The 16,269-nt window shown below is 37.0% G+C and overlaps 1 protein-coding gene across 6 annotated transcripts in view; it reads right to left on the bottom strand.

Moving 5' to 3' along the window:
• BZW2 (basic leucine zipper and W2 domains 2) overlaps window positions 1–16,269 on the bottom strand; it is a 57,698-nt gene that overhangs the window by 35,017 nt on the left and 6,412 nt on the right. For 4 of the 6 annotated variants that reach the window (XR_014067832.1, XR_014067831.1, XM_081537653.1 and 1 more), the window contains exon 2: window positions 6,054–6,118. Coding sequence is in view for 2 of the 6 variants with exons in the window: in XM_081537653.1 (XP_081393779.1) it covers window positions 6,054–6,111 (58 nt within the window). In the remaining 4 variants the exon portion in view is untranslated. Of the gene's footprint in view, window positions 1–1,945; window positions 2,067–6,053; window positions 6,119–16,269 lie in introns of all 6 variants that reach the window. The other 2 variants (XM_081537655.1, XM_081537654.1) reach the window with 1 other exon arrangement.

The raw sequence follows: 16,269 nt of genomic DNA, 5'->3' as shown, positions 1-16,269 counted from the left end.
ATTAAAACATTCAAGGCCTCAAAAATTGTTTCTCATTCACTCTTTTTAAAAAGCAAATGAACCAGACACTCTACCAAAATAGGAGAGTAACTCATGATTTCACAATCTTATTAAGTTATGAGATCCAGGAAAAAGAGAAAAAAATCTAAGAGACAGACAACAGTACTTTTCAGGATAGTAGGAAAAGGGACATTTCAAGCTGTACTGTTAACAGTTGGACAACTGGCCCAAAGAACAAACTGAATGGAAGAGGGTTTTTCAATACAATCATACAGTATGAAATGATATATAGTTAGAATTCCTTCAATAAAATGTCACTGTTAGAATTCCAAAAGTGCTCATATGAAGAGATTTACATAACAAAGGAAAGTGTAGTGTTACCTAGTTTTAAGGTACAGAAAGCTAAGCAAAAAAAAAAAAAAGAATCAATTACTATTGAACTCATTTAATCCAAAGAGAAAATGGTGTTCAGAAAAATAAATAATAGTTTAGCTCTGAAGAACATGTACCAGGTCACAATGATATAACCCCTAATTAGGAGTCTAGCTAAAACTGATAAAATGAAAGAACACAGAACAGGAAGAGATTTACAGGTGGGTGGGGGCGTGAAAGAGACGAATCCTCATCTCCCACAGCAGGAAGTGCATCCATAATACACCTCTCCAACAGAAACGTTAAGAAACAGCCAAGTAGAAGTGCTATGTGGCCATAGGAATGCAAATGCTAAAAGAAGCAGTTAAAGGTTAGAAAGAATACTGCTGGAAAACAGACTTGCTGCTGTTACAACATGTTTTGCAGAATGGTTTGACTATTTAAGTCATGTATGTGTTGACTATTTAAACCATGTACGTGCATGACTTAGATACAATTAAAAACTATATTTAAAACCAGACAGCAGCTATCTGGTTTGTACAGACTGCCTGCCTATGGTCTAACAGAAAGGATGTGTTGTAAGAGGTTAATACCACAACCTCAGAAGCAGAGAAGAATGGCATTCCCAGTACCAGTCAGAGTCACGCAGCATAAGATTCCATGAAGACAGATGTAAATTAACTTGAACACTATTTGTCATGAACAAGATATAAAAGTCCCTTTGATTCCATAAGCAAAACATTATGCAGACAAGAACATGCAAATGTTGACTGCGGGGGGGAAAACATAATTAGGGTCTTGTTGTGAAGCGGGGGAGGGAGAGAATGGGCACCCTACAAGAACAGATCATGGGGTGTGGGAGGAGCAGGCAACTGTGACCAGAAGGACAAACTCATTGGCAAGCATCATCTCTGCACTGGGGGTCCAGCTAAAGGGTAATTCTCCTCCCACCTGGGAAAAAGTTCTGTTTCCTTTAATACAAAAACATGAGAAGTAAAAAAAGACCACAGGTTGCTTACTATTAGTCACTCAGTTGTGTCCAACTCTTTGTGACCCCATGGACTGTAGCCAGCCGGGCTCTTCTGTCCATGGAATTCTCCAGGTAAGAATACCGTAGTGGGTTGCCATTTCCTTCTTGGGTCTCCTGCATTGCAGGCTGATACTTCACCATCTGAGCCAATAGGGAAGCCTCTTAAGCTTATTAAAACTGGTGACCAGCTCCCAAAATCAACTGAGGCCACCCACATAATGGCACCCCAACATACTAGGATGTTGACTCAGGCGTCAGAACAGACTTTTTGATGGTTTGAAAATTACAAATTCGAAGCATTGGAAAATATAAGTTGGTCAGTAAGGTACAATCCAGACCAAGCTACAAATACAGACAGCTTTGTTTTGAATCTAACAGACAACTTAAAAACTTCTGCTTGTGAAAAGGCCTTCACCCTCCAGTTATACTTTTTCAAAAGACTTGCTAAGGGAGAGGGAAAGTACAAGGAGGAAAGTAAAGTAGTATATTACAGCCAGAGATATTTCAACAGTGAGTAATAATGCAGTAGGTCAAAATGCTCACGTATAGCTTGGGAATCTTAAAAAGTCATGACGGCCTGGGAGGATTAATAATTCTCTTGCAGGATGAAGAGCAGAACTCCCACGTGCTAAGTTAAGTGTCCATCTGCAGGAATATAAAATTCCTGTATAGGAAAATGGCAAGAACGTTAATGGAAGTTTGGGGAAACAAGACAATACTTTTACCCAAAGGTTCTTTTTCACCTTCAACAACCAAGACTAATATGATATGTATTTCATTTGAAGACAGTGGAGCAGAAATATCAACAAAATTCTAACAAAAATATAGCACTGCTCCCTTGAGTTTCCATTTGGCAGGTCAAATCTCCCCTGAGGTGGGAACATTTAGGGTCTGAGGTTCATACTGTGTTGGCGAATCACAAGTGTGACACTGAGGAGTTAGTCATAATCACCCTTCTATGACACAGAGAGAAACAGGCCTATTTCTGACATGCCTATAAGTTATCTAAATACTACTGCTTTCTCAAAGAACTACGGTAACTGGGAACATATCCCAACATAGTGACAAATAACATAAGCTACATCTTTTTCTGCAGGTCCCTGAGGTATAGTAAAAGAATGAGAAGTATCATGGATTTTCTAACCATACACACAGATTGACTTCCAATATATATTACCTTAAAAATATATTTAAAGGTTTACTTCATTAGTTCCTAACACCATTTATTACAAATCTAGGAGTTATTTAAAACCGCCAATTTAGATCTGAAGCCTCAGAGAGAAACCTGAGTATGTGGTCACTCTGGATGCCTGATGTTTGGTCACTTTTCCACACTCCTGTTTTCATTAATTTTAGCTGTATTTTTCTACAAAATTTAGAGAATACCACTTGAATTATTAAACATTTCATCTCGCTCATTTCATCTAAGCATAACAATGGCTCAGGCGAGAAGTGTTCATCCTTCTCAGATTCCCACAAGTCACAGTACAAAACACAATTTCTTTGGAGAAAATATTATAAGTAAGATGTGCATACTTCATAAAGGATAAGTTCTATATGATGTGCCCTACTATAATGTTTGGGCTTCCCAGGTTGCGCTAATGGTAAAGAACCCACCTGCCAATGCAGGAGACATGAGACACGGGTTTGATCCCTGGGTTTGGGAAGATCCCCTGGAGGAGGGCATGGCAACCCACTTCAGTATTCTTGCCTAGAGAATCTCCAAGGACAGAGGAGCCTGGCAGGCTGCAGACCATGGAGTCACAAAGAGTCAGACACGACTGAAGCAACTTAGCATGTACACACCATGTTTCATTTTGATGTTAAACAAACAAACAAAAAAAGAACAAAACATTTTTAGACTAACTTGGCAGGGAAGAGCATTAGCTGAGCTAGGGAATAGTTACAAACTGAAGACAGAGCTTCAGAAGACAGCCTATTAAAATGACCTTGAAATATCCTCTGCAGATTTCTTTTTCGGCTCTGTGAAATTGCCAACCATTTATCTGAAGTCAGCCCCATCATAATAGCAAAAGAAAAGCCAAAGCACGATGAATTGTCAGGAGACAGTTCACTGTTACGAAAAGCAGAAAATGAGGCTGACTCCATTTTTTCCCCGAGTCAGCAGTTTGCACAAAATGGCTCAAATGCACCTTTAAATCCCCAACAGACCTGAGTTATACAAATCTACATCAACTGGCAAATTATAGATAACATATTTCTGGATGGTTCTCTGTGCGTACTCCTGAAGCAATGAGACGCAGGCACAATCTTGCCCACCAAATGAATCAGAGGCAAACCAGTTCAGTATGAGAGGCAACCTTTCCATTTCAGAACTGACGGACTGTAAGGGCCAGTTTACTCGTTGACTCATGTTTGCTCTTGTGCAATCCATCCTAAGGCCCTCTCCTGGCGCTGGAGCTCAGCTACCGTGAATCAGCGTCACGTTAAGAAAGCTGCGTGAGCTGAAGATCCAGGTCTGAGATTAACACGTTCCCTCAGCAGGCAGGTGGTGGCAAACCTTTCTTCACCTCACAGTGGGGCATACATTAAATATTATCACATTACCAGCAGCAACAATACCGTAACTGTGACTAAGTTTCTGATTAAGTCCTTTGGAAATCTTCGACGTCATTTATTTTTTTTCCCCAAGACTGCTTTACACAATGAGACAAAGAATGCATGCTGGTTTCGGCACCTTGCATGGCTATCTGCTTCCAGATTTCAATCCTCATTGTGTAAGGGGGGACACAGTTTCTACAAGGACTAAACACAGGGGGTGGTTCAGGCTATACTTGTACTTCGCTTATGGGGATGAGTCAAGGATGCAAAAAATAAAAACATAAAAATAAAAGCATATAAGAGAAATACTGTACAAAATAACTACTTTTTTGGTTTTTAAAACTTTTTTTCATTTTTTAGAGAGAATGTGAAGTTTTTTGGCAGGCAGCATTTATAGTTAAATTTAGCCTTACTGCTATTGAGTGATTCTTATTATCTCTTCTTATTCAGTTGACCCATTGTATTGAGAAATCTTTCCTTTCTACATGACCACACCTGGCTGGTTCTTACACAGACAGCACTACAGGCACTGGTGGGGAATGCCAAGGGCATCTGACACAGGTTAACAATTCAACAATTTAGTGCTCGACGACCATTACATGGCTTCTGTTTCATAATCAGCAATGAGGCCTTCACAGATATTCAATCATCCTTTATCTTTACACATGATACTTCCTTAAATATTTTTCAGTCACTCTCCTCAGTGTTAGTCATATCATGTTTCATATTTTAAAAAGTTTCCCAATCAAGTTTTAGCTCAACTATTCTTAAATCCAAGAGGATTTCTGTGTAATTATGCAAAACTGGTTAAATATTTAGAATACTTAAAAATTCTTTACAAAGAAAAATGGTAAGATGAACATGAAAGGAGTCACTCACATACAGACGTTTTAACAGCCACCATCAAACTGGCTTTATCACTAGTTTTCCCACAATAAAAGACACTTGAAAATATCATGAATTTTAAAGTTTTAAAGATATTTAGGTAAATTTCATTCGACTTTCTAAAATTCTGAAACGATTACAGCTCTTTGATATCTCTTTCCCTAATTTACTCTTCTCTTAGTTTTACTCTCTTTGCATATGAACATTTTCTTAAAAACATAAAGAAAGTAAAACCCAAGTGCAAATGTCAAAAATAGTAAAGTTTTATCAATTGCCTTCATAGCCTCACATGAGACTAAGGCAACCTGAACAGATATAATTACTCTCATTTTGTAGCTAAAGACACAAAGCTCAGACAAGTTAAATGACTTTGTTCAAAATCAAACACCTAAATAACTGGCAGTTCTGAAGCTTGAATGCAGAACTTTGGATTTTATAGCCAAAGCTCAAAAGACTAATTAGTGAGGTTGGGTGGAAACAAAGATAATACTAATTCTTATTTGTGGAATTAGGAAATCTCACCTAGAACTGGGCTTCACTGGTAGCTCAGCTGGTAAAGATCCCCTGGAGAAGGGAACGGCTAGCTACGCCAGTATTCTGGCCTGGAGAATTCCATGGACTCTATAGTCCATGGGATTGCAAAGAGTTGGACATGACTGAGTGACTTCACTTCACTTCAGCTACAACTGGAGTCCAGACATGCCTGTAGGGGGAGCTCTTACACCCTCTCACGCACCATCAATTACTCCAAACCGGAAGAGACTTAAAGCCTTCATCTTTAGTCTCCAACAGAAAGCTGTTGCCTACTTTACTATCCAGAAGGAAGAAGAAAACTTTTCTCCACCTAACCATAGCCCAGCCCATCACAGAGTGTACTAGTGCAACCTATGAGAAGCCTCCATACTTTGGACTTCCACCTTCCTAATGTGACTCTTGGGTTATTACAGCCCCCCTCAGCTTCCCTCTTTTCTCTACAACAGCAAGTTCCTCATCCTTGTTCTGATTTGCCCCATAGTTCAAATATCCAGAATTGCAATTTCTTTGGGCTATTCCTGAAGAAAATGGCTTTTGCTAGTAAAATAACTGGTTTTATATTGCTAAATTTGACATTCTCCAAACTTATATATTGATTAGAACTTTAAACAACATTCCCCACCACTCTGCCCCCCTTGCCCCTGCCATACATAAACACAACACAACTTACCCCTTTTCCGAGTTTTGAACCGCTGGCCTGTTAGCACTGGCTTCTGATGCTTATTCATAAAATTTCTGAAAACAAAAAATAAAGATTACATGCTTCAAATAAACAATCCATATAATATATTGCCAGTAAGTATATGTTTATCTTTACTCATCTAAATATACTTTTCAAAATGAGATAATTGTAACTATTGAACTAGCAAAATTTTTAAAGTTTTTAATAATATCTAGTGTTGACAAAAGACACAAGGAAAATAACCATAGACATAAACTTTGGCATAAGGGATAAACTCCATGCAATACTTTTGGAAAGCATTTGGTGAATTTTATTTACATGTACATAATCTATGGTCCAGCAATTCCTTTACAAGGAATTTATTCTAGGTATACCCACATACGTATGTAAATATACGCATGTGTATATAAAAGGATTTAGAGAAAAAAAAATAGAAAAAATAAATAAATAAATAATAAAAAAGGGATTTAGTTGCAACATTGTTGGATGCATAAATAAATGAAAAAGTCACATACCCATAAACCTGTATCTGGTTCAATAAGTTATAATAAGTCATTGAATGGAACTATGAAGCATTACAAAATAAATTAGATCCAAATGTACTACATATGGCCCTGGCTATCTCTCTGATTAAGTTTCCTACACCCATCTTCCCATCACTCATGCCTCTAGTCACCCTGCCCTCTGCTTTTGCCACTGGGCCAGGGAAGGTCCCTTTTCTTCTGGGAAGACTCTTTCCCAAGGCATTCATGTGGCTTTACTGTCCGCACACAAACACCTCCTTTTCAGAGAAATTCCCAGACCACCCTGACTAACAAGGCTCCGTGTCCTTCTCTACCTTTATTTCTCTTCATAGCTCATAGCAGCCCCTGGCATTTTTTTAGTATTTGTTTGCCATGGTCTATTCCCCTGATGACAGTGTAACCTCCCTGTGGGCAGGGACTTCGCAGGTTTTACTCAAAATTGTATCTTTAACACCTAAAACAACACTGAGAACAAATATTGAATAAATAATTGTCAATAAGCTGTCATACTGAGATGGAAAGCTGTTCAAGGTAAATTGTGAAGGGAAAAAAGCAAACTGAATAAAAGAGTACAAAGTATAATTTTTTGGTTAAAAGGGGGTACATGTAGTATTTGCTTTTCTAGGCAAGGAACATTTAAGAATGAGACAAGAAACAGTTTTTCATTTGTTTGTTTACCTCAGAGGATGCATATTTGGGCTTTTTAATTCTTCTACTGGATTTAATAATTTAAAATATCATAAATTATCTTTTAAAAAAGTGGAAAACTTGCTCTAAGAAGAGCTTTTACAAAATGAGAATAACCTAGCTGACATAAATATTACAATCTGAAAATGTATCTAGATTGCCCAAGTTATGAAGACCAAACAATTCAAGATAATGCCAAGCAAATTATTTCTCTTTCAAAGTGTTTTAAAATTGTAATTAAAAAACATTCTCAAAAATGTGGAAAAATTATTATTCAATTTATGTACCCAAACTTTCTTCCCACCTACCCCATGAAAAAAGAGAAACATCTACTTTCACATAGAAAGCAATCTATCTATCATGGAAAACTTGAATCACCATTTCACAAGTGAAATTCATTAAAAATAAAGTAACAAAGCCCAAAAGTAATTTCTTTCATGGTTAAAGAGAGAGAATTTTTATCAGTCTTACAAAATGAACTTACTACATTCTGCTTTTAGATATAAAGGTGACTAAGCTAGATTCCAAGCCCTCAAAGAGCACCGAGTCCAGCAGAGATAAAATACAAACATTCACAGTACAATGAGGCAGGTGAAACAACAGTGGGGCTCACCTGGATCAAGAGTAGAGAAGGGATTGATAGATGTACGTGTATGGGGCAGCAGCTGCATAGTGAAATAGTTACAAATGCAATAACTTTAATCAATGAAATCTTATTTCAATTGAGAGGCACTGGAAATAGAGTTTCTAATGCATTATGTATATTTACAGAAAAATTCTTTCATTCAGGATTTTCCCTGTTGGCATTTTCAACAGTTTCACTCTAGATCAGCAAACATTTCCACGGGGGCACAAGTAATGAAAATACCTAAGTGTGCGTGTAGTTTCCTTAATGTTTCCATACCTCCCCAAACACAACAAATACCATACAAAATATTTTCTTGTGTTAGCAAAGAAAAAAATACCTGTTAAAGGGTTTGGGTCTTGTACTGAGATACAAAACCAAAAATAGAGCCTGAAACTTCTCCAGTAGCTGAACATGTAAGGAAGGCATTACCCTTTGCCAAAGATGTTTTTATTTCAGAATTTAAAAATATTTTTAAAGTGTGTGCCCCTTCTATTAGAGTCTACAATATAAACACAAGGAATTCTCTAATTACTTTAGTATCTTATTTCTATTTTCCTGCTAATGGAGAATTACCACCAAACACAACCTACCTAGGAGTGAATTACTCTATTTTAAAAATTCTTTAGCTCCATTTATAATACTTTTATTTTTAAACACGAAAGTTTGTTTCTTCAAAGTTCAGTTATGTGGGCTTGTTTTATACAACCTGAACATATTCTATGTGGAAAATAATGTAAGAACACATAAACGTTTAAAAAAAAGTATGCAAAGATTTTTGACATACACAACATCAAAAATTAAAATAAACACACACAAACAGACATTCACCTAGTGGTATTGAAAGGCAAAGTGAAGCTATTCTGTTCACCAAAAGTCTCTATCACTTAGCTGTTACTATTTGGAGCAGAGGCTTGGCTTTTCTCTAAATTTAGCTCTGGTGCTACATTATAATCTGCTCCAGAGAGGGTCAGCCTTTATAAGGCATTCACTGAATCCTGGCCGAAGAAGAGCAAGGGCACGTAGACCAAGAAACTGCACTAGTTTAAACCTGGGCAAGTCACGGTAGAAGAGCAACAAAGGCAGTTCTCCTAGGCCAACCTCAAAAGCTCCCAGTTATTAGATTGCATTACAATTTATAACTTGATATCCACTAACTAACATCAAGATAATTCGTCTTCCATTCAAAACACTGTAACTCAAACATTCACAGAGAAAATTAAGTTCATGTCCCACCAAAATGGAAAAGCTCCATGGTTTAAAACAGTACGTATTTTTTAAAAATTGTATGTAAAATTGGAAATGTTAGAAGATAAGGTCATAAAAATACTAAAATGATCCACTCAATCAAACATTAGAGACCAGGTACTCTATTAATGAAATAATAATTTAAAATCAATTTCTATTTAAGCCTAAATGGCTAACTGACCTCGTGCCCTTTTCACAACCCATCTCTCATTTCCAACCAGACTCTGGGCCGCAGTGTGTGTGACAAGGGGCCAGCAGCCCTGAAGGGTCTCATGGATACTGTAGACTAATTCTGCCACTTGCCCTACCCACCTTGAGTAGACTGACACCTAATGTGTTGCCCTCCCTTATATTCTTCTTTAATTCTCTCCATTTTGGAAAGTGTCTGATCAGAGACAGACATATCTTCCAGTTGTCCCTCCTTGGGGAAGCTTGTTCTCAACTAGTAATTAAGAGATCTGGCCTGAAAACTCTATTCTTGCCTGTCCTGGTCTGGCTCATCTTTGAAGTATGATAACCTACTTTATGTAAGGCACTTAAACCACTAATATATTCTACACATAAAATAACTGCTATTCAAACAACCTCGACATTATGAATATGGATACTCTAAAGTGGGGTCATAATCTTTTTCTATAAAGGGACAGAAAGGAAGTAAATTTAGGCTCTGTGAGCTACAAGGTCTCTGTTCTAACTATTCAGTTCCGCTGTTATAGCCTGAAAGTAGCCACAGGCAAAATGCAAAGAGGTGGGCATGTTTGCCTTCCAGTAAAACTTCATTTACAAAACAAATGGTGACTCAAAATGGGCCTCCAGGATGTAGTCTGCCAACACCCATACTGGAATGGTGTACCTAACACTACTGTCAGTGACAGTGAAAATGTTCTGTATCTGCACTGTCTAATATGGTAGCCACTAGACACATGTAGCATCCTTGAAGTGTGGCTAGTGTGAATGAGGAAGAAAATGTTTCGTTTATTTAATTTTTATTAATTAAAACTGAAACAGCCAACATGCCTAGTGGCTATCATGACGGGCAATCCAGTTCTAAAGCATTCCCCATGACTCAACACACAAACTTGATAAAACTTGATAAGAAGATGAAAATATACTCAAAGAAAAGCAAGTTTTTACTTAGCATTTTTCAAATAAAGTAACTGCAGAGCATTGAGCCCAAATTTCAAAACTACATGTCTACAGCAGGAAAGAAAAGAAAAAGTACCAAACTCCAAAGTGAAACTCTCTCTGTGTGTACAATCAATATTACTTAAGACAATGGAAACAAAAAGACTTCCAATTGATTCTGATACTAAAAATTATTTTTGCTGTTGTTTAGTCACTAAGTTTTGTCTGACTCTTTGTGACCCCATAGAGTGCAGCCCACCAGGCTCCTCTGTCCATGGGATTTCCCAGGCACATTTTATTCTTTGGATATAATATTGTTGCCCTACAAAATTATACCCAAAGAATAAAGTGTGTTGTAAAGATGCAATAACACCAGCACACAAAACTCAAAATATAACTGAGCCACTCCACTGCAATATTCTAAGGAAATACTCTGTGTTTAGCAGCAAGTTTCAAGAATTACCTTTTATTCTATCTTCCAAATAGGTAAAATAATTTCCATAAAAAGAGCTAAAAATATGTCCATAATTATAAACTATTCTCCCTTCCATTAAAGCTAAAACTGCAAGAACAAACATCATAAAATCCTGTATAAAACATTGTCTTGGGATCATTTGAGTTGATAATATTGCAGCATCGTTCTCTCAAAAGAAAAGAAATTAAATTGCTCTGTGAAACCTTAAATTATGAACATTCTAAAGCAACAAACTAAATATATACCTATAATAATAATACACAATTTTGTTGCCCAGGATAACATTAGTTTGGTCAATATCCTTATCATGATTTCTCTCTGGAATCAAAATCACCCCACAACAAGCTTCACTCTATCTCCCAGCAAATTCTATGTAAGTTTCAGTATTTATAATAATTGAAATAACATTAAAAATTTAAAATAAGTAGCCTATCTATAAAAGAAAAATGTTTCTAAATACAGTCAAATATTTCTTCCTTTAATATAAATATTATTGTTGTATTCATATCCTCTTCACTTTTATAATTAATGATATCAAAGGACAAAAAATATTTATCTTAAAAAGTACAAAACAATAAACTATAGTTGTCTTTTCAAAATTTTACAACAATAGTTTCCAGCGAGGAACATTAACGGTTGGAACTTAAATTGTGCTAAGCAATGATTTTATAAGAAAGAGGGATCAAAAGCCTAAGGAATTGTGCTGTGACAAAAAATACACTGAGTTAATTATGCTCATCTAAATCTTCCTTACGAAGACATGAAAGCATCATGATTAAATTTTCACTATAACATTTCCAAATCTATCTCATGTCTTAAACTTTATCTTATTTTTGAATACTGGATTCTTGCTTCCCTTTTAATAAAAATATTTCAGAAATTACATTTTAAGTATCACTGTACAAACTCTTCACTGCAATAAGATGATTACATAATGTCCCTTATTTCATCTCAATGAAGTTATTTTCAAAAACTCCCAAGAAGTATAAATAACTTCTAAATAGTTTCACTCTGCTTATCCATTCATGCTATCTATTTAATGAACTCTATACGAAGTCCCTGGGGCAAGCTCACCTCCCTCTCTGGAAGCCTCCACTTTCCCCAGACACAATCTCTCCTGGGCCCTTCCCTTCCCCCAGCAACTGACCAGCCCCTCTCAGCTTCCCAGATGGCCTAATCTTGCTGATGTCATTCTTATGTCTCAACACTCTGAAAAACACAAACACACCTTCAACTACACACACTGTATATACTTCAGCTTTTAGAAAAGCCATCCCTCAAACATAACATCTCGGGGTGTTTTAATAACCAAATGTCCTAAAACCTTTGTGCTGGATGAGACCCTTAGAATTTTTATCTACAAGACAAGAGGATGGTGATAAGAGCTGCATACCTACAATACTTCAAGCTGTAAATTCGGAGAATTTAGAGGAAATGGTGGCATGAAACGGAGAAATATCCAATGATTAAATGTCTAGCTGTGGTTTAAATACATTTATTAATTTATCAAGTATTTGAGGGGAGCTTACTGTGGGTCAAGCACTGTGCTAGAGCAGTGGCTTCACTCCAGGGTTAATTTTCTTCCCCAAGGGACATTTGGCAGTGTCTGCGGACATTTTTGTTTGTCATGCTTGGAGTATTGGGGTGCTACCGGAATCTAGTAGGTTGAGGCCAGGGATGCTGTTGAACCACCTATAATGTTGTAAGAGAGACCCCTACAGCAAAAGGTTATGTAGCCCAAAATTTCCAGTGTCAAGGTTGGAAAACCTCACACTAGAGAAGAAAAAAGGCAAGCAAAGACAAAGATGGGCCTTGCTCTCAAGAACTGAAAATTATAGACACAGGTCTACACATATCAGAGCAGCAATCAGGCAGATATTTCCTTGAGTGATTTATTTTTGTTTGCCAAACAATAATGTCAATTTTAGACAAAACAAATGTATCACTGAGTAGCTCTGGTGAGTAATGATAATGAGGAGGCTATGTAAACGGGCAGAGGGTATATAAGAAATCTCTATACCCTTAACTTTCATGTGAACCTAAAAAAATTAAGTTTAAAAAACCAGCAGGGAGTGGTGTCAAATGCCAGAGTGCAAACCAGTTGATTTAGGCTAACTTTGTATCAAACACAAAAGTAATGGGAAGGTTTATGATATCAGTACAAACAAGATTAGATGGTAAGTTATTACGGCAAGGGGGATTGAAATCTCTTCCTCTCTTAGCATGTTAATCAAGTAGAAGAAGAAAACAGAATCTTCCGAAAAACAAAACAAAACAAAAATACTAGACTGGTAACTAGTGGGAGAATGTTGCTTTGGAGCAATGGCTTAAAAAAAAAAAAAAACGGGGAATGGACCTTCAGGAAGTTCAAACGTGGTGGTGGGCAGAAGTCCAATGTCTTCTCACTTGTGAGTTCACCCAGGCCACTCCTGCCCCCATTCTCCCAGGAGGGAAACTGCCCAAGCCTGTCTACCAGATGAAGCTTTATTTGAAGAGTTGCACACACACAAAAAGTTACACATGCCTATTTCACAACGAGGAGAGCATAAACTGGGTAGAAATATCCAATCTTAGCCTGGGACTTATGGGACACAGCACACTGATAGGAGACTGCATTCCCAGGTACAATTTTAAAGGAGTATATTATACAAACTCAAATTAAAAGGGGGAAAGAAGACCAGAGCACAATCACAAACTTTCATGTATACTTTCTAAAAAAGCCATATAGAGAAGAACTCCTTTGCATTCACTTATTAAACATACATTTTTCTGTGCTGTGCTAAGTCACTTCAGTCTTGTCCGACTCTTTGTGACCCCGTAGACTAGGGCCTGCCAGGCTCCTCTGTCCATGGGATTCTCTAGGCAAGAATACTGGAGTGGGTTGCCATGCCCTCCTCCAGAGGATCTTCCAGACCCAGGGGTCAAAACCGAGTCTCTGACGTCTCCTGCACTGGCAGATGGGTTCTTAACCACTAGCGGACACAGGAAGCCCTACCTGGTACTGGCAATAGGGATGCAGTGGGGACCAGACAAGATGCATAGGTAAGATTCATGGTGCTCACTTTCTAGCAGGTGGAATTCTGAGCCAAGCACTGCACAAAATTACCTGGCAGTGTGAGTTAAGAAGGAATGGTCTCCAGTATGTTAAAGTCCATCACATGATGAATTTGAGTTGCAAATTGTGTTTATTAATGCTTTGACAATTCAATGTGTGTTACTGTTGTTGTTTTTTACTTTTTAACTTAAAATGACTATCCATGGAGCTTGGAACACTTTGAAACCCGAAGAACTAAACCTAGACCCACACCTCACACTCTTATAAGACTCTGAGATGTCATGCATTCCATTCTAACCTTGGTGATAACAGCAGAGATCAAAGAGGAGAAATCAAACACAGAACAGCCAGGGCCAGAACCCATCAACTGCCTCCTCACAGTGCACGTCCTCCAAAGAACCAACCGAAGTTGTTGGGTAACAATTTACACGATCCTTGACGGCAGCTTTTTCATTGTTTGCCTCATGGATTTAATGGGTTTAGAGTTAGAGAGAGTGAAGCATAAATATTAATTTTAATGTCTAGTTCAGCACTTGGAAAAACTAAATTAGCATACGTTACCTCCAAAATGCCAAATAGTTCTCTGTGGAGTTCTAGTAAGGAAACACACATTCGTCGTTAGTGAGAGGATTTAACAGAAATCCTGACTCTTACGGACATGTAAATAGTAGGAAATTTACAGCTCCCTGGTTTCTGGTACTATGGGAGCCAGTGCTCAACTTGCTTCCTGCAGAGGCTCGACCCTAATGTAAACACCATCTTCACACTCCTCCACGCAGAGAAGTGGCATCCTTTCCTGTAGCCAGCAGCTTCCTCTGTACCAGCAACATGGGCTTCTCCTTCCTGTTTACAATAACCCCTTTCTATTACCTTGTATACTGAGAAGAACGTATGTCCTGTTCTTTTTTTTTCTTAGAAATGGTCACAAATCCAGGAAGCCATAGAGGTTGGTTTGAAAACCATTCAAGTCTTTATGTGAATATGAGAAAAAGGATGACAGTAGAATATTATAAAATTGCATACCCCACAGTGGCTTATGATAAAGTCTCCACAGTGCTAAGAGTTAATATTCATTACTGTTGCCCTTCTCTGCCCACTGGTTATCTTCAGATTTACTTAGAAGTCCTCAAAATAATGGTGCATCTAACAATTGTTTTTTGAAAGTCTTCATCTAGTATAAAAATAAGTTGGATTATGAGAAGAGGAAACATAATTCTACATCTCTCACAAATTTGTTATTATTGTTTTCCTATTAATATATTATCTCTGTAATTAAGACAATTAAAGATAACAAAACAAAAAATACCAAAGACTACACCCACAATTAAAAAATCAGGCAAGAACAATGAAAGCACTCTCTTTGGTGTTTGTCAAAAGAATGGGTCATTCAGTGAGTTATCTAAACCTTTTATTTTCAAAGTAGTTTACAAATATGACTATCAGAACATTTTTTGGCACTCTTCACTCATCACATGCCAAATTTAGAACAGATCAGTTCATTCTAGTTGGCATCTAACTGCCCAAAAAATACTTGCTGAAGAGACCCATGGCCCCAGCACAGACATCTGAGTGAGCTAAGAATGAAAAATATTCTTGTGTACACTGCTAATAGTGGTAATTTTATATTTTAAAAAATTTAGAAATTCTTTTAAATTATCACATATTTTTTTCCCTAGTAGATATAAAGGAAAAAATGTTGTGGAAACTCCTAATGACAATCACAACCCCGCATTAAAATGATTCACATTAATCTGATTCTTAAATCCCTGAGTTGTATCTCTCAGGTTTAACTGTTTCAGTCTTTATTCCACTCATCACTAAAAGTAGAAAAAAAATCAGAACACTCCAATTGGAAAATAAAAGTCAGAGGATAAAATTCTCTAAAGGCACTATATAGATAAAAACAGGTTCCATGGGTTATACTTCATTTGCAAAATAAATTTCATAAACAATTTCCTACTCATTTGATTGTCTAGCTGTTTTGGTTATTGATATTTTACCTATCTTGGATAATTTTGAATCAGTTTGTATTCAAGGACACAATATCCTAATAAGTATATGATTTTTTCTTCCATTACTTCTTTTCATGTCCATTATTAACTTTCCTGCTACCAACAATTCTAAAGATACTGCTTTTATAATTTTAAGTTTAGTCGAAAACATGTGATGTCATAAACTACTTGAGACCAAGAACAAACCTAGTGTGCTTTAAAATATAATCTACCACTTCTATGACTTAAAAATTTCTAGTTCCAAGATGGTCAGCCAGAAAATTATAGGCAATATTTATTTTATAAACATTTATGTTATAGTATCTTATGGAGTAGTTTTCTTAGGGGTTGTCCTCCCTGAAATGTTTTCCATTTTCTGGCTCACCTGTCCAAATTCACCAATCCTTCCAGACTCTGTTTAGAATCTCATTTTCTCCAACCCTCCCACTGAGCTCCACCCATTCTGGAAGCTAC

This window comes from Giraffa tippelskirchi, chromosome 10 (genome assembly GCF_054371585.1).
Source record: "Giraffa tippelskirchi isolate mGirTip1 chromosome 10, T2T-mGirTip1v1.2.pri, whole genome shotgun sequence".
NCBI classification, from domain to species: Eukaryota; Metazoa; Chordata; class Mammalia; order Artiodactyla; family Giraffidae; genus Giraffa; species Giraffa tippelskirchi.
The sequence above is the reverse complement of the archived record's forward strand: the minus strand, read 5'-3'. Positions and strand labels throughout refer to the sequence as shown.